This window comes from Lathyrus oleraceus, chromosome 5 (genome assembly GCF_024323335.1).
Source record: "Lathyrus oleraceus cultivar Zhongwan6 chromosome 5, CAAS_Psat_ZW6_1.0, whole genome shotgun sequence".
Taxonomy (NCBI): Eukaryota; Viridiplantae; Streptophyta; class Magnoliopsida; order Fabales; family Fabaceae; genus Lathyrus; species Lathyrus oleraceus.
Window position 1 is genome coordinate 102896000 of NC_066583.1, and position 24432 is coordinate 102920431.

A 24432-nucleotide genomic window follows, 5' to 3' on the forward strand; every position below is an offset into this window, starting at 1 on the left:
TTTTGTCCAACAAATTTCTCAAGGATGAGGAAGGAAAATTTGTTGAAGCAGAACGGCCAATGAAGTATGCGGAGATTATTTCAGCCGAAGAATGGGATAACTTTGTCGCCAAACGAAGAAACGAAAAATTCCATGTAATGTCTATTAATTATGGTATTATACAATTGTTAAGTTACTTGGTTCTAATATGCCTTAAACTTTTTTATCCAGGAAGTAAGCGACAAAAATCGGAAAAGGGCATCAAAACCCGCGTATCCGTACAAAAAAGGGCGTACGGGATATGCACGGTTACAATAAAGAATTGTGAGTATATTCAAATGCTATGAGCTTATACATTGTCACAATATGTTATAATTGATGATCTTATAATCTGATTCAATGTGTAGCTAGCCGAGGAGAAAAGTGACGCAACATCTCTTCCGGAGCACGTATTGTGGAAGGCTGCTCGGGTTGGGAAGGATGGGGCTGTCGTTGAAGCGGTTCAAAATGTTTATGACGAATGTGTAAGTATATGTAACATTATTTCTTTAATTATATCGAAAATGTTGTTAGACATATAATTCATTTTTAATCTTCTCTAATAATATTTCAGGAGACTTTATCCCAAACCTTACCTTCAACCGAGGTCCAGGATTGCAGGAGCGTACTTAGTCGAGTACTAAATGTTCCTGAGTATTCCGGTCGTGTGAGAGGTAAGGGTTTTGGTGTGACTCCGTCGTCATTTTATAAAAAACCAAAAACAAAAAATCCTACCAACAAAGAGGTGATGGAGACCTTGGCGGAGTTAAAATTACTTGTTGTACAAATTACTTGTTGTACAAATAAAGAACTAAGACTACTTAGACATCATAAGTCAACTAGTAAAGAATAAATAATCAACTTGTGATCATTACTAAATATAAAAATAAATGTACAATACAAATAATCAATGACGTTTTAGTAATTTTTCTAAAGAGATACTTTGACGTTCATTAAAGTCATATCCAACTCAAAAAATTAATCTTACTGTTGCTAACTAAGGATACGCAATTTCTTCTAAAAAAAACTTTCATTCTATTTTCTCTTTTTGTTTTATTGTGTTAATTTAATTTCAAGATGCTCTCTAACAAAACCTTAAAAAAAGTATCCATCTAAACATATTTTTAAAATGATTTAATAATATATTTTAACTGTCAATTAGTGGTTTTTTTACCGAGATAACCCACTTTTTCGAAAAAATTCCCAAAATACCCCATTTTTCAGCAAAATTCCCAATCTACCCCACTTTTAGGAGGAGACGCCAATTGGATTGGCGACCCCTCTTAAAAATTGCAAGGAGGCGCCAATTGGATTGGCTAGGGCAGGTGCCCTAGCCAATCCAATTGGCGCCTATGTGTAATTTTTAAGAGGAGGCGCCAATCCAATTGGCAACTCTCTTAAAAAAGCCTCAAATGAAAAAACCTTCAACATGAAAGTTGTAGATATTTTCAATACAATGAATTTGGATATAAATTTTGCATCATTTGGATTTTTTATGAGAAAGTTATGGGCATTTGAAGTTGGACTTCCGAGTTTTTGAACTGTTATCTGACCTATAATGTTTTGTATTATTGCATGTGTTTGTGTTAGAGTTATGAAATTTGGTCCAACATAACAACTGAAGTAGACATCTTAAATTTTCCAATACACTTGGTCCCACCTCAAAATAATTAAAAATGAGTGAGTTAGGTCCTTGCGAACTTGACCCAAAATTAGGATTTCTGTCAAAACATGTGTATGTGAATTTTGCCAAAAGGGACCAACTTTAAGCCTTTTTGTTTGAATGATAAAAGTTTCAAATAACAAAACCTTCAACATAAAAGTTGTATATCTTTTCAAGATAATGAATTTGGACAAAAAATTTGCATCATTTGCAATTTTTTTGAGAAAGGTATGGGCACCTGAACTTGGACTCTTTGACATTTTAACTGTTATCTGACCTATAATGTTTTGTATTATTGCATGTGTTTGTGTTAGAGTTATGAATTTTTGTCCAACATAAAAACTGAAGTAGACATCTTAAATTTTCCAATGCACTTGGTCCCACCTCAAAATAATTAAAAATGAGTGAGTTAGGTCCTTGCGAACTTGACCCAAAATTAGGGTTTCTGTCAAAACATGTGTATGTGAATTTTGCCAAAAGGGACCAACTTCAAGCCCTTCTGTTTGAATGATAAAAGCCTCAAATGACAAAACCTTCAACATAAAAGTTGTAGATCTTTTCAAGATAATGAATTTGGACAAAAAATTTGCATCATTTGCATTTTTTATGAGAAAGGTATGGGCACCTGAACTTGGACTCTTTGACATTTTAATTGTTATGTGGCCTATAATGTTTTGTATTATCATATGTGTTTATTTTAGAATTATCAAATTTTGTCCAACATAACAATTTAAGTAGACATCTCAAACTTTCCAATGCACTTTGTCCCACCTCAAAATCATAAAAAATGAGTGAGTTAGGTAGTTGGGTAGTTTTGCCAAAATTAGGGTTTCAGTCAAAACATGTGTATGTGAATTTTGCCAAAATGGAGTTTAGACACAGAAACCTAATGTTTGGAGTTTACACAAAGATAAATTTGATATAATACGAATTGATATTAATAAAATTTGGATTTTACACAAAGAATCCTAATGGTGATGACCGGGATCACCTAACCGACCTCCGGTCCCACATCCCCTAGCTACCCTAGCCCTTGGCCCTAACCCACGTTGACGATTCTGCACCGGTGTTTGTTCATCTGATGGTCCAGGAGCGTCATTACCTCCTACAGGAGAAGATCCATTGAGGTATTCAGCCAACTCAACATAGTCTTCAGTATTCAATGATGGTGTACCGGCGTAGCTGAGCTCATGACCCATGCCAGAGAAGTTGGGGTATGGTTGACTCATGGATGGGCGACCGGGACGGTTGAAGGGAGACATGGGTGTGAATGATGGGTCTAGGAACGGTTGGAAATGTTGTTGGGGTGTTTGGAAGAGATATGGTTATGGGATGTTTTGGTATTATGATGTTTGGGGTTCTTGGCTACGGTAGGAGGAGGGGCGGTTAGTGTTTTGGCTAAGGCGACTTTGGTAGGATGATGGTGTGGATACGAAGCGATGTTCGGTCTGAGGTTGATGGTCCATTTGTTGGTGGTGGTATGAGGGATGTTCTTGGTATTGGGGTTGGGTGAATGGCATGGTTTGGTTATATGTTTGTGTGTTTGTAGAACGGAAAGTTTGACGGATAGGTGGTTGTGAGTAACCGGGCTGAGAATGTTGTTGGGGGTTAGATGTTGATCCTTCTTGTGTGTAACTTGTATGGCGTGGGTCGTAGAGGTACATATCATCGGCGATGAATTGAAATCCAACCGATCTGTACCAAGCCATATAAGTACGACTTGGTTTTACCTCATTTGGCATGACTGTGTCAGTTAAGACATGGTCATGACGGTGCTTCCACTTGCGACACTCTGATCTTGCGAAGGTTTGCCAAGGGTTGAAGTTCCATTGGTCGTTCACTTTACGCATATGCCATTCTCCTAGGCTAGCTGGGGGGTCTGGGATATTCTGGACCATACCGAACTGCAGCTTCACACGATCGGTGTTGTGCATCTCCACTGTTGTGAACCGTATTATCGGTGTGCATGCTATTCATACGGCTGCGTCTTCAGGGTTGACCTGATGCTCATGATCCATATTAAGGTATGGACGCCAAATGAACTAAAATGTTAAAGACGATAGGATTTAAATGAATGTAGAAAAAGTCAACATAATATGACGAATTAATGAAGTTATTTTGCTTACGTCTGTCGGTCGAAGGTGATCCAACAGGTTGCGATACTGAGTAATACACTGTCTCGGACATCTGCTGTAATTCATACCGCGTGTCGACCATCTACACCAAAAAGTTAAAATAAATTAGTTATGGGTACTAAACTGTAAGGAAGTAAGTAAAGATATAGCAATTTAAACAACTTACTTTTTTGCATATGGAAAAGTGAAGGGGTTGTTATTGACCGGTGCTAGAGACGGTAGTCTTGACCATCCCCATGCTTGTAGCAAAATAGCACATCCAGAAAATGTAGATGTGTCTTTGTGGGAGTTTTTGCACAACGAACTATAGAGATAGGCTAGACATGCAGATCCCCAACTGTAACTACTTATTCTATCTACATGTCTAAGTAGAGGTAAGTACATAATATGCATGCTAGAACCACTACCTTCGGGAAATAAAAAGGATCCTAGTAACAACATAATGTAACACCTAGTTTTGATTATTCGAGCATCTTCGGTAGAATGCTCATCTAAATATAAACTATTATAATATGACTTTAGGCGTGAGAGTAGTATACCTTGACCTCTAGCATTATCATCTAACAAATCAGTGTTTAAAAGCTCCATGCAAATTGGATTTGCATAGTTGGTCTTACCATTAACAGCTTTGCCTTCAATTCGTAGTCCTAAAAGCATGTAGACGTCTTCTAACGTCACGGTACACTCACCGGTTGGAAACCAAAATGTGTGTGTCTCTGGCCTCCATCTTTCGCATAAGGCTAGAATGAACTTGTTATCTATAGACCAAGACATAATCTTGCTAATCTGACCAAAACCGGCGAGTTCAACATAAGGTTGAATCATCGGGTCCATTGGGACAAATTCGTGGACTCGAGTTCGAAACCTTGATACATCCTATAATATAAATAATATAACACTTGACTAAGTTGGTATTTCAAAATAAAATGGGGTTGGTGGAGATGAAACATAAAAAATTAGTATAAGAAAAAACTTACGTATGTTGCGATGTTTGCAACTGTTCCTCTGTGTGCTTCGCCCATTGTGAGTAAAGACATATTGTTGGGGAGTTGGTGTAGATGAAATTGGAAGATGTTGTTGAAGATGAAATTGTAAAAGAAGTAATATAGATGAAGTAGTGAGAATGTTGGTGTGGAAGAATTGTTGAAGGAGTGGATGTATTTATAGGCAAATGGATGAGAGCATAAAAATTTGTGTTTGCATGGTGTCTCCACCTCATTTGGCGACCATGTACAATCCTAAAGAGGGGGCGTCATTCAAATTGGCGACACCATAGGGTACATGCATGCAAGGCTAGTTCTGAATGCTTGGTTTCGAGGACTGACTCCATGGGGGCGCCATTCAAATTGCACATGTCTACTGTATCAGACACATTGCACAAAACTTCATGCGTGCTATAAAAGATAAGAATCTTTGCAAGAAGGTGGTAAATGCTGGGTATGCTTTAACTCAACCGTCATTTCAATATTATCGTGATGAAATTCGACTGTCTAATGAAGACGTGGGGAGATGGATAAATAACATCCCAGTAGAGCAGTGGACAAGAGCATTTGACGGTGGTTGTCGATGGGGCCACATGACAACAAACATTGTGGAATGCATGAACGGGGTTTTCAAAGGAATTCGAAATCTGCCGATAACCGCCTTGGTAAGATCAACCTATTATAGGTTGGCTTATATGTTCGCAACCAGAGGTGAAAGATGGAGTGCAGTGTTAATGTCCGGACAAGTATTCAGTGAGTGTTGCATGAAGGTCATGAAAGAGGAGAGCATCAAAGCTACGACACACGCTGTAACAGTGTTTGACCGTCATAGACAAAATTCCAGCATTCAGGAAACAATGGGCAACAACGAGGGGAGACCAAATTTAGCCTACGCGGTTAAACTACACAGAAGTTGGTGCGATTGTGGAAAATTTCAGGCCTTCCGCATACCTTGCTCTCATGTCATTGCAGCATGCGCTTATACTCGTCAAGACGCTTACACCCATTTATCTGATGTGTACAAGGTCAACACCATCATGAATGTATATAGTCAAAGCTTTTCAGTACTACCAATGGAGGATTACTGGCCTCCATATGAAGGAGATATTGTTTGGCACAATGAAGAAATGCGTAGAAAGAAGAAAGGAAGACCAAACAGCACACGTATCAGAACAGAGATGGATTCCACAGATAAAATGATAAGATTATGTAGTATCTGTTGTCAACCAGGACACAACAAAAATAACTGTCCCAATCAAGGAGCATCATCTACATCTTAAGCTTTTTGTAACATGGTATCTAGATCTTAAGCTATTTGTGACATTGTATTTCTGTAACAATCAATCATTATATATCATTAAGTTCTTGTTACAACGAGTTTCATAACCAACATCAATACAAAACATCTGAAAACATAAATAATTCTAACTTATTACAACAATCAAATTAATGTCGTCTCGACCGAACATCATTTCCCTAGCATCCTTATCAGTCTTCATTCGCACCCAACCAAAGATACTGTCAAGTCTCTCAATACTTCTGATTTTTTCCCCTTCTGGTATTTTCCCGTCTAACCATCGAACCAGCTCCCTCTTCAGTTGATCTAACGTGGTGATGTTCCAAAACAGCATCAGCAATTGAGGTTTGTCTCTCGCATAAATCACCTTACCGTATCGGCGACGAACACCAAACATGATAGCCAAATGATTATATGAGTTGTGGAACAATAGGTCACACAACGCATCTATTTATAAGACAAAAAAGGCATTTTATGAGGGAGTCGCCAATTGAGTTGGCGCCTCCTCTTAAAACCTACACATAGGCGCCAATTGGATTGGCTAGGGCACCTGCCCTAGCCAATCCAATTGGCGCCTCCATTCAAGTTTTAACAAAAGTCGCCATATGAACAACTTTCATGTTCATCAAAAATCCATTTGAAACTTGGAAGCTCATCATTCATTTCAAAACATTATAGGTCATTTTGACAGAAACCCTAATTTTGGGTCAAGTTCGCAGGGACCTAACTCACTCATTTTTAATTATTTTGAGGTGGGACCAAGTGAATTGCAAAATTTGAGATGTCTACTTCAAATGTTATGTTGGACAAAATTTCATAACTCTAAAAGAAACACATGCAATAATGCAAGACATTATAGGTCAGATTATAGTTGAAAAACTCAGAAGTCCAACTTCAACTGCCCATAACTTTCTCATAAAAAATCCAAATGATGCAAAATTTATATCCAAATTCATTGTCTTGAAAAGATCTACAAATTTCATGTTGGAGTTTTTTTCATTTGAGGCTTTTTTAAGGGAGTCGCCAATTGGATTGGCGCCTCCTCTTAAAAATTACACATAGGCGCCAATTGGATTGGCTAGGGCACCTGCCCTAGCCAATCCAATTGGCGCCTCCTTGCAATTTTTAAGAGGGGTCGCCAATCCAATTGGCGCCTCCTCCTAAAAGTGGGGTAGATTGGGAATTTTGCTGAAAAGTGGGGTATTTTAGGAATTTTTTCGAAAAAGTGGGTTATCTCGGTAAAAAAATCTCAATTAGTAGTAATAGTCGGATCTTTAAAAATGCTTTGCTTCTTCAATCATTACTATTTACAATCATTCATATATATATATATATATATATATATATATATATATATATATATATATATATATATATATATATATATATATATATATATATATATATATATATATATATATATATATTTGATGGTAATTTGTTGAGGTGTAACACTTTTACGATCATAATATATCAAAAGCAAGCCATTCTTTTCTAGATCAATTTGTATATCAATTTTATAAAACCTTTTTATATATTCATGTATTCAAACTGTTGTTATTTTTTATGTTAGTAATCAAATTATCATTACAAATATTTAATTTGTCATTTTAATCGTAGGGATGTATAAAAAAAAACTTTGAATCGTTTTTTAAAATAACCAACAATTTTAAATAAAATCCTAAAATAATCAAATTTTTAAAAAATATATTAAAATAATAACTTTTTTATATTGATACACCAGTTGTACCGACGCATCCAACTAACCTAAATAGGAGGCACCCAGAATCTTGGCACATGCATGCAAAGTCAATGCATGTAGGCGCCACATGCATTGACGCATGCATGCCTTGATGCCGCATGTATTGACGCATACATATACTACATAGTGTATGCGTCAATGGATGTGGCACATGCTCCTTTCACTTAAAAAAAATTAAATGTTAAAATTAAAATTAATTAATTGAAATACTAAAAATAAAAATTATATTATATTATAATGAAAAATTACATAGAATTGATAAAAAATTCAATGACCCGCCCGATTGAAACGTTCTCGTGTTCCACATCCAGGTGCGTTAGCATGTCTTCGAGGTCTCCCATGATTTTTCTGAGGTGTTTGGGGTCTTTGAGTGATGACATGATCCAATGGTGGCTGGTGTGAAGCTCTGATGGAAGGTCCAACGGTATTTGACAGATGTGTCATCATTTGCCCCCAATAGTTTGGGGTTGTCGCCAACGGCGCTTCCGTAATTGAGTTCGGTGTCCATGTTGTCGTAGTTGGGTCGTTGTGGTTGGGTGAATTGTGGACGAATCAATGGTTCATAGGATGTACTATAGTCAAACAATGGTTGGATGTTGTGGTGATGGGATGTTTGAGTGTTCATTGATGGAGGACTACGTTGGCATAACGCTGAATCATATGAATCATCTAGGCTATAGATTATTGTGGTGGTTGCGTATGGTTGTTGGTGGTTAGGGTTTGATTCTTGGTTTTGAGTTTGGGTGTGTGACATGAATGAATTGCGAGATTAGATGTTTGGTTGTTGGGTGTATATGATAGGGTGATGGTGTGAGGTTGATCGTTGGGTTTGGGTGGGTTGACATTGTTCTTGGACGGAGATTTGCTATTGGGCGTATGCTGACTAAGCTAGTTAGCGTGGATCAATCAAATACCTTGGCTCAGACACAAATTGTGGTGTTGTAACCGACTTAAACCATGCCATATAATGTTGAGTTAGTCTAGCACCTTGTATGTCTGGTTCGTTTAAGATATATTGTCGTTGATTCCTCCAATGACGACACATCTCTTTTGTGAAGTCTCTCCAGTCGGAATAATCCCATTGGGCATGGACTCTTTGTTGATGTCAATCTCCTAAACACGTCGGAGGTTCTGAAATTTGTTGCTGCATGCCGAACTGCAGCTTTACACTGTCACTCTAGTGCATCTCCATAGTAGTGAACCGAATAATTGGTGTTTTTGATGTCCAAACTGCAACATCATCATGGTTAACCTGATGATCAAGGCCCAGATATGGCCTCCAGATAAACTGTACAAGAATATGACATGATTAGATGATATGTAATTGGATAATTTTTTTAAAATCAAATGTAGAGTTGTATAGTAGTATTACAACGTCTGGTCCAATGTGGTCTAATAGATTGCGATAGACTACTACAATGTGTTTCAGACACCTGTTGTAATTCATCCCTTTAACTGAACACCTAGATCGAAAACATTTAAAAAATATTATTTATAGTTAGTTATAATATAAAGTCTAATAAATTAGATGGTAAAATTTTAAACTTACTTTGTTGCAAAGGGGAATATGAATGGCTTCTCGTTTGCTGGGGCGAGTGACGACATTCTTGACCAATCCCATGCTTGTACCAAATACGCGCATGAATAAAATGTACAAGTATTTTTTTTTTTTGGCATTTTTACACAACGCACTATATAGATGGACCAAAACAGCTGAACCCCGACTATATGTGCTTACCTTATTTATGTTTCGTAACAACGACAAATACATAATATTTACCGTATTATCAGTACTTTCAGGAAATAAAAAATTACCAAATAGAATCATAATATAACACCGAGATTTAATTATTTTTTGATACTCGGTAGATTCTTCGGTTAATGTTATACTCGCATAATATTGTTTAAGATATTTTAAGTTAATACCTTGACCCCTAGCTTGACCAGAAGTCTCTCATGTAGTTCTGTCGTCACACAAAGGGGCACCCAACAATTCATTTCATATAGAACTATCCTGGTTAACTCTACCATTTACGGCCTTACCATCGATACGTAAACCTAACAACATGTAGACGTTCTCAAGTGTGACGGTACACTCACCAAAAGGAAGGTGAAATATGTGGGTCTCGGGTCTCCATCTCTCTAACAAATCAAGAATAAATTTGTAGTCTACCGAGTATGAGACTATGTTGAGTAGATTACCCAAACCACATCCTTGAATATATGGTTCTATCAAAGGATCGTGTGGTACATATTCATGTACACGACATCGAAATCGCCTTGGTCCTAATAAAACATAAGTAAGAAATAAAGTAAGAAGAAGCAATAAACGATAGAAACATAAGTAAGAAATAAGTAAGAAGAAGTAATAACATACAAATGTCGCGATATTTTCGATTGTTCCTCGATGTTCATCACCCATAGTCAATAGAGACATAATGTTGCTGAGGTTGAGTGTTGTATAGGTTGAGTGTTGTAAATGTTGAGTGTTGTATAGGTTGAGTGTTGCAGAGGTTGAGTGTTGTATAGGTTGAGTGTTGCAGAGGTTGATTGTTAGTGTTGCATATGTTGAGTGTTATGAGTTGCTGCCTTATTTCTATATGAGATATGCAGCATATGAAACATGGGAGTAGGGGTAAGGCTAGGGCGCATGCATGTGAAGAATGATGTAGGCGCCAAGGCTAGTGGCGCATGCCTTGCTTTAAGAAATGCATGGTAATAGGCGCCAAGGATAGTGGCGCATGCATGCCTTTTATCCATCTAAGGAATAGGCGCCAAGGCAAGTGGCACATGTCTTGCTTTATGCATTATTGATAAGGGCGTCTGCCTTGGATTATTAGGGCAGAAGCATCTTCTTTGCAGGCGCATGCTTTGGCTAGCTTTGGATTATTATGGCAGAGAATCATGCAGATGCATGCTTTGCATTGTCTTGTCTCTGCATGGATTCTTTGAATTGCAGATTATTTGCATTGCATTGTCTTGTCTTTGCAGATTATTTGCGTGATCGGTACATACACTGTATCCCCTATTTAATTGTATGCTAATATGATATCAATGCATTCACCATCAAGCACTAAACTGACATTTAAAAAATGTCTTCATCACCACATTACATGATCAGTGCCCATACCGATGGTGAAATATTTGAGCATCAATTATTCGGTTTTTATTTTCGCAACACAGAAGTAACTCAGTTTACAATAAATCAATGATCAAATTTTTAAAAATTGAAACAAAGAATATAAAAGAAATTGCAGTGTAATCAGGTGAGCCAAATCATCTATAAAAATCTGGCGTGGTTTGCAGACTACCAAGTAAAGTTTTATCAGTTGAAGATTTGAGATGACGACGATGTTCAACATATGTTTGTCAGTCATGAACAATCTGGGTACAATGATATAGAGTTATATATATTACCACAACAACAACAAGTGTCTCAGTTCATTGATCAGTCACAAGTGTTTTATGAAACTGATGATGACGAATAAGTTGAAGTCAATGTTGTTGATGAGGAAAAAGAAGAAACCGAGTTATTGGTTGATTCAATGGTGAATGATGAAGAATAAGAGGAGCCATTACCAGCTAGTCATGTATATTGTCCACCTTAACACATGACAAGCTTGAATTTGGGTGTTGATGAACCTTCATCAGATATATTTTACAATCCTTATGTGTAAATTCAAGGATCATTGAAAGAAGGAGACACATTTCACACAAAAGAAGATTGTGTAGAAGCCATTAAAAAGTATCACATGGAATTATTAGTTGATTACAGAGTTGATCGAATTAATGCAATGAGGTATAAGATTTATTGTCGAAATAAGCATTGCCTTTTCCGATTGTCAGCTTCTTACCGGAAGAGGAATGATTCTTGGGAGATTGGTTCCATGGGTCCAGTTCATACATGCATGCTCACGAACCCAATGCAAGAACATCGTAGACTTAGCTCTCAGTTAATATGCGATGAAATTTTGTTTGTCATTAGCGACAATCCGTCGTTAAAGGTGAGTACAATAATCTCGCATATTGTAACACAATACAACTATACTCCACCATACAGGAAGGCTTGGATAGATAGGACAAAGGCGGTTGACAAAGTATATGGAAATTGGGAGGAGTCTGTTGGTGTAAGCCCTAGAAGCCAATACTTTTGGTACTTGTATCGAATTATTTATTAATAATAAAAGGCTTTTTCTTTATTACGTTTGTTTAATAAAGTCCCTAGAATAGCTAGTCCGTTTAATGTATCAAGTGTGACTTGATCATGAGATCACATTAAACATAAGCACACCATTCTTAAAGTATCCGTAGTCGAGTTTTATTGTGAAGTGGGATAACACTAAAGCATTAAGACTATTATGTACATAGATTGATGATCACATCTCATGGATCATGGATAAGGAGTTATCAAGTCTTAAACATAGGTATGAATATTAAGAGTAATATTTATACCGGATTGACCCGCTATGAGAATACTATATAGAAAGTTATGCAAAGTGTCATAAGTTATTCTCATGGTGATAATGGTGTATACCACTCTTCGACCTGAAACCACTATGGATCCTAGATGTAGAGTCGAGTGCTTTATTGTTGATCAAACGTTGTCCGTAACTGGATAACCATAAAGACAGTTGATGGGTACTCCATGAAGCATGTTGAAGGACATGAGTGACCTAGATGGAATTTGCCCATCCTGCATAACAGGATAAATGTCTATGGGTCCAATATTGAACTGGACAAGGATGACACGGTCTATGCCTTGTGTTCAATATAGACATAATGGCAAAAGGGAAATTATGCATATAAGTATTGTCACAGAAGGATTTGTCAGATCACATGACATTTTCGTGTCTTGGGTAGCAGTGATGTGTTGCTAGATACCGCTCACTGTTTATTATGTTAAATACTGATTTAATATAATTGCCAACGTCGCGAAAACCTACAGGGTCACACACAAAGGACAGATTGATGAGAAATAAAGTAACTAAGGAACACCGTAAGGTACGGTGCACTTAAGTGAGTTGTAGAACATCGTAAGGTATAGTGTACTTAAGTAGAATACGAAATATGGTAAGGTACCATGGGCTTAAGTGATTTTGGGCATATTATAAGATATGAGCCAAAATACACTTAAGTGGGCTTTTAGCTTGAAGCCCACACAAGTGGTTCTATAAATAGAAACCTTGTGCAGAAGCATTCATAGCGGTTGCATTACTTTCGTTTTCTCTCTTTCTCTCTCTCTCTCTCTCTCTCTCTCTCTCTCTCTCTCTCTCTCTCACTCACTCAAAGCCTTCATTCGTAGCAGCTAGCACTGAGATTGAAGGAATCCGTTCGTGTGGACTGAGTAGAGATGTTGTCATCGTTCAACGTTCGTGATCACTCCGTGGATCTGCATCAAAGGTTTTGATTGTCACAAGAGATCTGCACCAAAGGTTTCAACCGTCGCAAGAGGTAAATATTCTATCACTGATCATGACCATTCGTAAGGATCTCTAAAGGAGAAAATTTTAATTTCCGCTGCGTTTTGGACCGTAATTCTCCTTCAGAGTCTTACAAGCAACTTCCAAAATACTTGGTGGCTCTTAAACAGTATGCTCCAGGTACTATTGTCAAGTTGGAAACGTTGCCGACATATACCCCAAACGAGACTTGTGCTATTGAAAATGGAATATTCCACCGTCTCTTCTGGGCGTATCAACCATGCATCAAATGTTTTGCTTTCTGTAAACCTATTATACAAATTGATGGTACATGGTTGTACGAGAAATATAAAGGAACACTATTGATGGCAGTGGCACAAGATGGCAACAACACATTTTTCCAATCGCCTTATCCTAGTTGAAGGGGAGACTGCTAAGGGATGGATTCTTTTTCTAAAAAATCTTCGATTGCATGTTGCTCCTTAACCTAACCTATGTTTGATCTCTAACCGACACCCTTCAATAGTGAGTGCCTACAAAAACATTGATAATGGCTGACAGGATCCTCTGTCGATGCATGTCTATTGCATTAGACATATTGCTCAAAATTTTATGCGGGAGATTAAAGACAAAACATTACGGAAGAAGGTTGTCAATGCAGGTTATGCATTAACAGAACCTTCTTTCAAACACTACCGCGAAGACATCAGATTGTCAAACGCAGATGCAGTATGGTGGATCGGCAGTATTTCATTGGAGAAGTGGACTAGGGCATACAACAATGGTCAACGTTGGGGCCACATGACAACAAATCTTGTGGAATCAATAAACTCTATCTTCAAAGGCATCTGAAACGTACCTATAACCGCTTTAGTGCAAACAACCTATTTCAGGCTAGGGGCGTTGTTTGAGACCAAACGTTTCAAATGAAGTTCAGTGTTACAATCTGTGTTGTTGTTCAGTGATGCTTCAATGAAATTCATTAGACACGAAACTGCCAAAGCTAACACACACGTGGTCAGATGTTTGACCGTACTAAAGGTTGGTAGTGTGTTGTTGTGTCCATGAATCACAATGAAGGTTTGCCGAGGAGACAATATAGAGTGGAACTAGATAGAGGTTGGTGAGACTGCGAAAAGTTCCAAGCCTTTCGTATGCCCTGCTCCCATGTCATAGCGGCATGTTCAAAGGTTCGACGGAATCCATTTTACTTATTATCCGACATTTACAAAGTCATAAATCTGTCCAATGTTTACAAAATTAGCTTTTCAGTGATAACAAAAGAGGATTACTGACTTGAATATCAAAGGGACATTCTTTGGCACACTGAAGTAATGCGAAGAAAGAAAAAAGACCGCCTAAATAGCACCCGTATTCGAACCAAAATAGATACGACGGATAAAATGGTTCGATTATGTAGTTCATGTCGCCAGTCCGATCACAATCGTACTAACTGTCCCAGTGTTGGAACAAGCACAGCAAGATAATTTTAATTGTATCTCTTTTGCTTTATAATAAGAACAACAATAAGAACAACATTTATTTCATATGATAACTTTGTGAGGAAATACCATCACAAACAAATAACATATTCAACACACAAACAACACATAAATAACAACACAACAGACTACAACAAATAAAATATCATTACTATAACTATGTGTCTGGTATTTATAGGAGAACTAAAGCACCAATGCACTAGGCTTCACACACACATAACGCATGCATACATCAATGCATGTGACGCACACACATGCGCCAATGCATATGGCGCCTACATGCATGCGCCAAAGTTCTGGGCGCCTCCTATTTAGCTTATTTGATTAATAGAAAAAAATGATTATTTTGATATATTTTTTTGAAAATTTGATTATTGTGGAATTTTATTTAAAAATGTTGATTATTTAAAAAAAAATCAAAAACTTTCGCATAGAAATTAATCTCTTATTTTTTATTTGAATGAAAATTAATCTCTTCTTAAATTACACGATGAAAATACTAAATATCGAAATTTTACAACATAAATATCTCGATTTAACAATGAACAAACAAAACGAATGAGGTTTTGACAAAAGGGAAAACAAGGAGAGATTCAGAGAGGTTTTGTAAGTAATTAAACCGCGATTTTGAATTACGGAGAATAAACGCTAAGAAAGGAAAAGTGGTGCCAAGGGTATGGTTTCGGGTTGTGTAATTTCTGTTATTATTGCTGAATGCTAACTTTTTTTTACGAAGAAGAAATGAAGAAAGATTCCAGAAACGACGAATCAGAAGACTCGAAACTTTGGGGAGCGGTTCTATTCGGCTTAATTGGCGCCACCGCCACTACTCTCGTCGTAAGCTTCTTCGATTTGATTTTCCGGTTAGATTTTAGATTTATCAATTATGAACAATTTACCTAATGTTATAATTACGATTTTCAATTTTGTCTAATTTGAATTTGCAGTTCGGTCAGCTACGGAAGACTGCTGAATGGCTCTCTCTGGTGCTTCACCTGCTTTGTATTTTATTGTTAATTCAATTCAATTTGAAGTAATGAAAATCAGTTATTGATTAATCGATTTGTGTTTTCTGCACTAGAGAAGTGTTTTTCTGATCTTGTGTTATTTGAATGTATTCTTTTTTTTGTGTGTGTGAATATTTTGATGAGGAATCTAGGTTTTTAGTTTTTTCATTTTTTTTTTGAATGATGTTTGAAGTGTAAGAGATCAATGGTGAAACTGATTGTGTATGGTTTTGATTGTAGCTATCTAGGTCTCAGGCATGGAAAGGAAAAAGTGGTAGTTCTTATAGAACAGCTTTTCAGGAAGAGGCTTGGAGAAAACATAATAAACGGATGCAAGAGGAGTATGAAGAGGAGATGGAGAGAGTCGTGAGTTTTCTTTCTTCTTCTATTTATCTGGTTGGGTTCATTATCGTCATTGTTGTCGTCGTCGTCATCAAGTGGAATTTTAGTAGTGTTCAAATTTTAAATGCCAAGATTTATTTTGTTGTAGCTGTAATTTTGTTAAAACAACTAGAGGTAGAGGAAGATCTAGAACAACTACAAGAGAAACTATTAAGAAAGATCTCGAGATCAACAAATTGGATAGAAACATAATAATTAATAACCTCAATAGTACCCCTCCAAGGTCCCATTGTAGCTGGAGTGAGATATCAGTCTGTTGTAGAATTGAGTCCTTTTTAACTCTCTCAACTTGAAAGGGGATAAAGTAAGTATACCCTATTATGACAGGAAACAAAAGCTATTGCATCCCCATATCAACCTTTACACTTATTTATGACCCATTTGTTCCTCACACAAATTCGTGCTTGGCCTAATATCTCAAAGACCTGTGATGCTAATTTTGGGTGCAGTTTCCTAATTTGCTTCCACCATATATACTGCTCTTCTCGTGTTCTCTGCAAAAAAAGTGGGTATATGCAGGGTATGCACCATTTCTACTATTATCTCTAAAATGGAAATAGTTTCCTAATAACATACAAGTTATTAAAGATAAATTTATAAAAATGATGAAATATCTCTTAAATAAGAGAGAAACAATATTCTAAGAACTGCATAATAATCAGTGTTATCAAATATCTGCCATGGTGGCGCTGCGGCGGAGATACATGTCGGTTATTGAGCTAGCCGCAATGGTAAATATTACCTGATATTGCGGGTTTTTCCGCCATAATCTGCTATAACTGCACTACGAGGCAGCCGGTATGGTGGGATTTTGGCTCTCCGCCATGGACCACGATCCGTCATCAACAACACTGATAAGAATTCCTAAATAGAACAGCAATATGTAAATATGCCCCACTACTCTGAATCACTGGGTGGTTTTCCATCTGCTCTTTGTAGGAACGAATAAGGCGAATGCAAAACGTGTTTAACAGAGAAAGAAATAAGTACAAAAGAGGCTATGAAAGTTGGAAGGAACAAGGTCCTAGCCCATATCATCAACATTTCCAAAGAGAAGATTGGTATTGGAAGACTGATACTTCATACAAAGACAGGAGGGCTAATTATCGAGAAACTCCAAGAGAGAGCAGAAATTATGCATTATCACATCACTACTCAGTTTTGGGTCTTGACAGGTACTAACAGAAACCTAAGACAATGGTCTATCTAATATGTGGCTTCAGAGGAAATATTTTGGTATGTTTACATATATTACTTGAGCAAGTACAAGATAATTGCTTGTATTATAGATTATAGAAGATAAAAAACAAATAAGAACTGTGTTGGTGAAGAAAATGCCTTATACTCTATGGGTGGAATACATGCTTATATGGTGAATCCAGAGCAGTCAATTACCTTTCTAATTTTAAATAGTATGCACTTTAGACCTAAAGAAGTATTTGATTTTAATACCGAGTAATAATTGCAACTAGCTTAACAGAATGGAGTTTCCAAAATTTTGCTTAAACTGTAACTTTGTAAATGTTTGAGGACCTGTACATGATCGTGTCCTATCTGCAAATGAAGTTAGCATGCTTTTTTTTTTTTTTGCTTTCGTGATTAGCGATTAAGTTTAACTTTCTGGTGAACCTCAGGTTTAGGAAAGCACCATATTCAGATGCTGAAATTAAGGTAACTTTATTTTTCCCCAGTGCCTGCACACTACTGTTGGTGTTTTGCTATATTTTGTCTATAAATTGCTATGTGCATCAAGCTCATCATTTTGCAAGTGCTTCATCTCATTTTACTTTGGTGTCTTTGATATGACCACAATTGAAGCTTCCATGATACTATGGCATAGATTGTGTGTTTGAGCACTATTCTTGAACAACTAGTTTCATTGTTATTATTTTGTAGAGTGGTAAAATCATATAATGGTCCAGCCTATGATTTGTGTTTGAGGAAAACTTAAGCCTGCCATAATTTATTTACATATTACAACTATTCTCCTTGCTAGAGTGCAGTGTTCCATCATACTCACACAGTATTCTAGTGTCTTCTATCCTGATTTGATGTCCTGCAGTGTGTTCTCCCTTCAGATTATTATTCAGTATTTTCATTTTTGTTGATACTGTATCTTATTACTCTCTTACATTACTTTGTTACTTTGTTTTGCAGTCAGCATTTAGGACAAAGGCAAAGGAGTATCATCCTGATCAGAACCAGGATAATAAAGGTAGGTCTTGACTTATTATCGGTGTATAAGATCTTGTTATCTCAAATTTTGGTATTATAAATCACATAATCATGTATGGGAAAATGGCAGATGTTGCTGAAGCTAAGTTCAAAGAAGTGATGACTTCATTCGAGGCCATAAAACACGAAAGAAATAACCAAAAGCTGTAATTGTCAAACTCTGCCCATCAACCCCAGGACCGGAAAGGATGTGAGGTATTCCAAGTAATTAATAAAGTTCATTTAATTTTCATCCAGCTAAATTATGAATATTTTTTTGTGGCTAAGAAATTCATCTATGTAAGAATAATAAGATATGCATTTAGTTAATTAGAATTTCAGTTTTATGCTTATGATAGCAGTTCATTATATACTGATGATAGCAGTTTAATTTTTTTTTCTTTATGCTTCAATGAACAGAATTTGACAATTAACAGACATGAGTATCTCGTCTGAATTGTACAAAGAAAATCTGGTAATAATATTAAACTGTATTCATTGAGTGGCAATGCCATTGCCATGTTTGAAAGCCGCAGGCAAACAGTCAAGGTTGAGTATGGAAGCCATAGACAGAGATGGACAATTAAGTGTTGTTTAGAAGAGATTATTTTAAGTTTATTTTATGAGATAAACAGTTGTATAACATATGTTCATAAGCAATTTTCAATGTATTTTTATAAATTTCTCAAAATAGTTCATAGAAAAATTATACAGGGCTTCACTTTCTCTTTGATTGTAAAAGCAACATAAATTTAAGCACTTTTATGATTAATACCATTTTATAGAATGATTATTTAATTAAATTGTTTATCCGGAGAGACCCAAATCTTTTCCAAAGGTTGATGATGTGTTCCGTTAGCTTTCTACTTCTTACTAGCTAGATATCCGAGCGGTTACACGGATAACGATATAAAATAGATAGATTTAGATATGTATTTAAATTTCAAATTAGTTATTAATTTTAAAATAAATAACTATATAAATTTAATTGTATTAAAATATAAAAAATTAGACATGCAAGATGAAAGAAAAATGAATATTTAATATTTGAAAATAAAAATCTTATCTTTTAAATTAAGATAATTATTGATTAAAATAAAATATGTCTGATAGTAATATTTAAGATATAAAATTTATTTAATACAAAACCTAAGTTTAAAATAAATTATTTAATTATAAAATAAAAAATAATTATATAAACTCAATTCTATTAAATAATTATAAAAAAATATATATGACTTATGAGAAGAAGAAGAAAAAAAAAAGGAAATTGTATTATTTTGAAATAAAGATTATCTTTTAAATTAAAATAAATTATTAATTAAAATAAAATAGATATAATGATTTGTGAGATAAAAAAGAATTTAATATAATATAAAATGTATTTAAATACACATGCAAAATTTGAAATAATTTATTTATTTATAAAATAAATAATAATTATATTTATAAATAAAGAATGAAAGAAGTAATAGAAAAAAAAATATAAAGAGAAAGGAAAGAAATATTATATTTTTGAAATTTGAATTTGATTTTGGTGGGATGGAGAATTTTTTTTATATTTTAGATAGCCAATAATTGATTGATATTTGATATAGATTTAGTTGAGATTTATTTGTGATATTTATTAATTATCGGTATGTACAAATGTTAGTATAAATTGAAAAGGTTAGATCGACAGGATTGAAAATTCATACTATTATGTTTTGAAGGGTTGACAGTAGATTCCTTTAATTAATAACTATAGTGTCCCTTATAAAATATGTAGCACTTGCAATTCCTAAAATCTTGTTTTTATCATTAACTATTATGCTCTAATCAATTTATTTTCTTTGCAATTAACATCTACATCAAGAATTCAATTTTAATCAAAACTGAATCCTGATCAATTTGATAAGATTTAAATTTAATTAGAAAATTTAATCTGGACAAAATGTAAACAAATATTTTGGCGTGCTATTAAGGATTTTGTAGAAGTTTGTTTTCTGGGACAAAAGATAATTTCACGCCGCTTAAGATAATGACTTTGCGTCTTTTATTAAAGTTTCAATCATATGAGGATTAAAATAACCCTGCAGTTTAATATTGAAGTTCAATATTGACTCCATAAAGAATCAAAATACAACAATGCTAGCCCCCATCTTAAAAGCACCTTGACTTTAAAGATGTATTAATTAGATACAAGTTTATGCAGCTGGAGGAGTTCTGTAATAAGCAGGAACAGTTGCAGGGAAGAACATTTGACGAACTCCTTCTGCCTTAATTATGGGCAAGATGATTCCAGATGCACTCTGCCAAAAGAGAGTTGGTTTTTCAGTTAATTTTCTTATAATTTATTCAAATAAAATAGCAATGAGTCCCAAAAACTTCCTACTTACAGCTATTAATCTGACTCCGCTCCATATGCGTTTAGGGGAAGGAAATGGTAATAATAAACGACCAACACCGTAAATCGCAACAGCGAAGAAATGAAGAACCAAGCTCAGAGGTCGAGGGTTTAATCCTGAAAGCAAAGAGACTGGTCCTTCTGAAAATAAACCCCCAAGGCTTAGATAATCAAAGCAAGCTTGACGCATTTCTTTCCTTGCTGGATCAGGTGATGCGCAAAAAACCTTGTAAAGTGCTCCTGCCAATGTATTTATGGTGGATGCTACTGGCTGTATATTCGAAGATTATGATCAATTACGCATTAAGCAAAGCTTGGATAAAGAGGTGATTGATTGTGTTAGTTTGTGCCATTACCTTGCGCAAGGTATAGAAGGATTCAAGGTATTTACAAAGGCTGGATGCATCATTCAGGTCGCGTAAAGGCTTGAGAAGATTTCGGAGCACTACTATATCAGATAATGCCACAGTCATCCCTCCCCCGGTTAGGGGATGGCGCATGTTGAATGCATCTCCCATTAGAAGGGCTCCCGGAGTAGGATAAGGATCAGCTGGCATGCTTCTGTTTGGCATTGTCCTTATGTTGCCTTTGTCAACTGCAGCTATGAAAGCATCATGAAGCTCAGGGGGGACCTGCAACAATTTTTCCCTTATCATCATCTAACTTTATTAGCCAAGGATGTAACAGAGAGAATGAAAAATAACCAAATGCCGGAGCCTAACAAATTTTTTGACTTGTAGAGCTTCAAGTATATGGTACCTGTGGAGCTACCACTGTCTTCAAATACTTTGCCATTTCACCGTTGGAAATAGATGGAACCTTCTGACCAGGAACATCAACCAGACAGCGAATTTCTGTGCTACTTATGGGATAGAACAGAACCGGCGAAGGATCTCCCAGTATAACATGACCATGGTTTGCACATGGAAGTTCACAGTTTTCCAAAACTAAGCCAACAAAACAAGAGGGAACATCTACCTGCAAACATAGAAATAGGAAAAAATAAAACAAAACCGGTGATTCAGAATTCTTCAGACAAGAATAGACAACGGGAGGAAATAATAGCAAAATGTAGAATCATTTATAGTCTTACGGATGCCTATAAGGCTATAACTTCATACATTGATAACAGTCGAGTTTTACTCCCTAGGTAAGGTAGAATACATGGATCAAATGATGTCATAATATTCTATCATAGATCATATCTTTATCTAATCCTATAGTTTTTCTTGGTCTTCTTCTACCTCTAGCATATGAGCTATCCTCCATCTGATTTACTCTCTTTATTATAGAATTTACGGGTCTCCTCCACACATGTCCAAATCACCTTAGTGGCTTAGTCGATATTCAACGATCTTTTCTACTATAAATGCAATCCAAACTCTCCAATGCTTTCATTCTTAATCGTATCTTGTTTATCATTCCCACACATCAAACGCAAAACCCTCATCTCAGACTCTCACCAAACTTTATAAAAAAATGAAAACTAGATGATACATAAATACATTTAAGATGAAAATTTTATCACCTTAGGATTACAAAGAGTACGGCGCAAGTTCGAGAAACAGCCATCGCAAACAATGGTAAGAGGTGCACATGCTGATAACTCCTGAGCATCTTTTGTTTTGTACTCCACACCTTTAATTGTACCTTGATCTTCGAGCAGGGAAGTGACTGTTCCTTGCTCCAATCTTACACTACATAATATAGAAAAATAAGACAAGTGCTAACAAACAACAACAATTGAAACGTTATATCAAACAAACAACGACTATAAATTTAAGGAAGAAACCAATACTTGGGTAGTGAGGCAGCCTTCTCTCTCATCCTCTGAATAAAACGCCCATTGTGAAAGCTTCTTCCAGCAATATCTGAGTGAAACTTTTCCAAGGGATAAGAGAGTCTTGTATGTTTCCCATCCTTGAAAAGAGCATACCCAAACACTTGCTGAGCATCAATTTTCTCCACACAATCTGCAATAATAGACATGCCAAGATCACTCTCCTTTCTGTTCTAAGCGGAATTAAAAACAAACAAAAAGAATCACGTCTATTCCGTTCCAGCGCTCAAGATCAGCCATATCTAGAAGTCAAAGAAATGATGTGCTGTATACATAAAATTAAGTTTGCACTACCTTCAAGGCCTAGCTCAATCAATTTGAGATAGCCTCCAGGTTGTAGCAACTCTCCAACAATTCGGTCCGGTTCATTCAAATCTCTTTCAATAACAAGTACTCTACGTCCATCCTACATTAGATCAAAACTTGATAGTGACTGAACTTGCTCAAACACAAAAGAAACCCAAAATGGGAGACAAAAGGCACAAAAAAGGGAGCACCAGCTTAACTTTACCACAGAACCTTAAGACCTAAAGTGAAGTAAAGTTAAAAGCAAGTTTTCACCTAAGAGAAACATGAAAAACTAAATCTTAACTTACTAAGACTGTCCATTATTATTCAAATAGTAAATAAATTGGACAGATATCCAAGAATATCCATAGAAAATTACTTTAACTAGAAACCAAAGTTTTATTCCACTGAATAGTTTGGAAACCAAAGACAAACATAAGTATTTTAAATTTATTTTCAATGAGTATAAGAAATATATTCTTAATAATTTATTCACAAACTTTAACAACAAAATCGTAGACGAACTTAATATTTGAGAAACTAACTTCTGTTAAATATTTTTCTACAGTGAAACTATAATCAACCAATACAATTTCCATAATCTAAGAACATAAATTAACAAGATATTGAAATGAAAATACCTTGCCGAGAGTGCAAGCTAGTGCTGAGCCAGCAACACCGGCTCCAACAATGATGACATCAGCATCTCCGTCGGGATTAAAAGATCTGCATTCTCCGGTGGCAGTTGTAATATTCTCGGTGGTTCTTTGAGAACAATTCTTGCGACTGAAAACAAAAGTGTAGAACGCGACGATGGTGATGATGGAGCATATGATCCATCCGAGCGCGTAGGGGTCAACCATTACGAAGAACCACTTAGCGACGGAGGGAGAGGATGACGGCGCGGTGTTGTGTTGATTTTTCTTTTCCTCTCTCTGCTTTGTTGGATGCAATGTGGATTTAGAAGGTGCTAGATGTTGCTGTTTGCATGCGTGGCTTAATAGGGGAATTTCATGAGGATTTATTTTTATTTTGTATTTTGTATTTTAGAAAAAGCACATGGCATGTTGATACAAAATATCAGCACATTGATTTGGCTGCTAACTGTTTTTCTTAAACAGTCAACATCGGTATTATTTAAAAGTATGGTAGATATATTAAAAAAATAATTATATTAATAAATTTTAGAATATTTTTTCAAAATAACCATAATTTTCAAAATAAATTCTAAATTAAATTTTTTCAATTTTTTTTCTTCAAAATAACCACATTTTAAAACAAATGCGTCAGATGAACGGACGCATTCATTTTGCACCATGAGGAGGCGCCAACTTTAGTGGTGGTGCATACATTGGCTTGCTCACGAGGAGGCACCAATATCATAGGCGTCTACTTGTTGCATGTGGTGTATGCGCCAATTCATCTGGCGCATACACCTTTGTATTATTATTTTTTTATTTTTTTTTATTATTTATTAAATAATAAAAAATAATGTAAAAAAATAATTTTATTCGT

General features: G+C 35.7%; 2 protein-coding genes across 2 annotated transcripts; one reads left to right on the plus strand and one right to left on the minus strand.

The window, feature by feature from the left end:
• The first annotated feature begins 15270 nt into the window (after positions 1-15270).
• On the plus strand, positions 15271-19190 carry LOC127087971 (uncharacterized). The gene is made up of 8 exons (XM_051028888.1): positions 15271-15617; positions 15728-15766; positions 16028-16153; positions 17129-17364; positions 17824-17860; positions 18347-18404; positions 18495-18619; positions 18824-19190. Exons 1-7 carry the CDS (start codon positions 15495-15497, stop codon positions 18572-18574), a joined length of 699 nt encoding a protein of 232 aa, XP_050884845.1. The 5' UTR covers positions 15271-15494; the 3' UTR covers positions 18575-18619; positions 18824-19190.
• A 1225-nt stretch (positions 19191-20415) lies between these two features.
• LOC127087972 (squalene monooxygenase SE1) lies at positions 20416-23922 on the minus strand. The gene is made up of 8 exons (XM_051028889.1): positions 23559-23922; positions 22924-23035; positions 22588-22762; positions 22318-22486; positions 21549-21767; positions 21146-21421; positions 20782-21060; positions 20416-20694 (listed from the first exon to the last, which is right to left on the minus strand). The coding sequence occupies exons 1-8, from the start codon at positions 23778-23780 to the stop codon at positions 20590-20592; spliced, it is 1557 nt and encodes a 518-aa protein (XP_050884846.1). The 5' UTR covers positions 23781-23922; the 3' UTR covers positions 20416-20589.
• Between the last annotated feature and the right edge of the window lie 510 nt (positions 23923-24432).

Excerpts from the sequence above, each read along its gene's own strand:
- LOC127087971 (XM_051028888.1), top strand. The coding sequence starts at position 15,495 with ATGCTAACTTTTTTTTACGAAGAAGAAATGAAGAAAGATTCCAGAAAC. Across the intron at positions 15,767-16,027 it reads CTGCTGAATGGCTCTCTCTG|CTATCTAGGTCTCAGGCATG; the intron begins GTGCTTCACCTG and ends TTTTGATTGTAG. Across the intron at positions 18,405-18,494 it reads TCAGAACCAGGATAATAAAG|ATGTTGCTGAAGCTAAGTTC; the intron begins GTAGGTCTTGAC and ends GGAAAATGGCAG.
- LOC127087972 (XM_051028889.1), bottom strand. The coding sequence starts at position 23,780 with ATGGTTGACCCCTACGCGCTCGGATGGATCATATGCTCCATCATCACC. Across the intron at positions 21,768-22,317 it reads GTACTCTTTGTAATCCTAAG|GTAGATGTTCCCTCTTGTTT; the intron begins GTGATAAAATTT and ends CTATGTTTGCAG. Across the intron at positions 20,695-20,781 it reads GCGGAGTCAGATTAATAGCT|AGTGCATCTGGAATCATCTT; the intron begins GTAAGTAGGAAG and ends CTCTTTTGGCAG.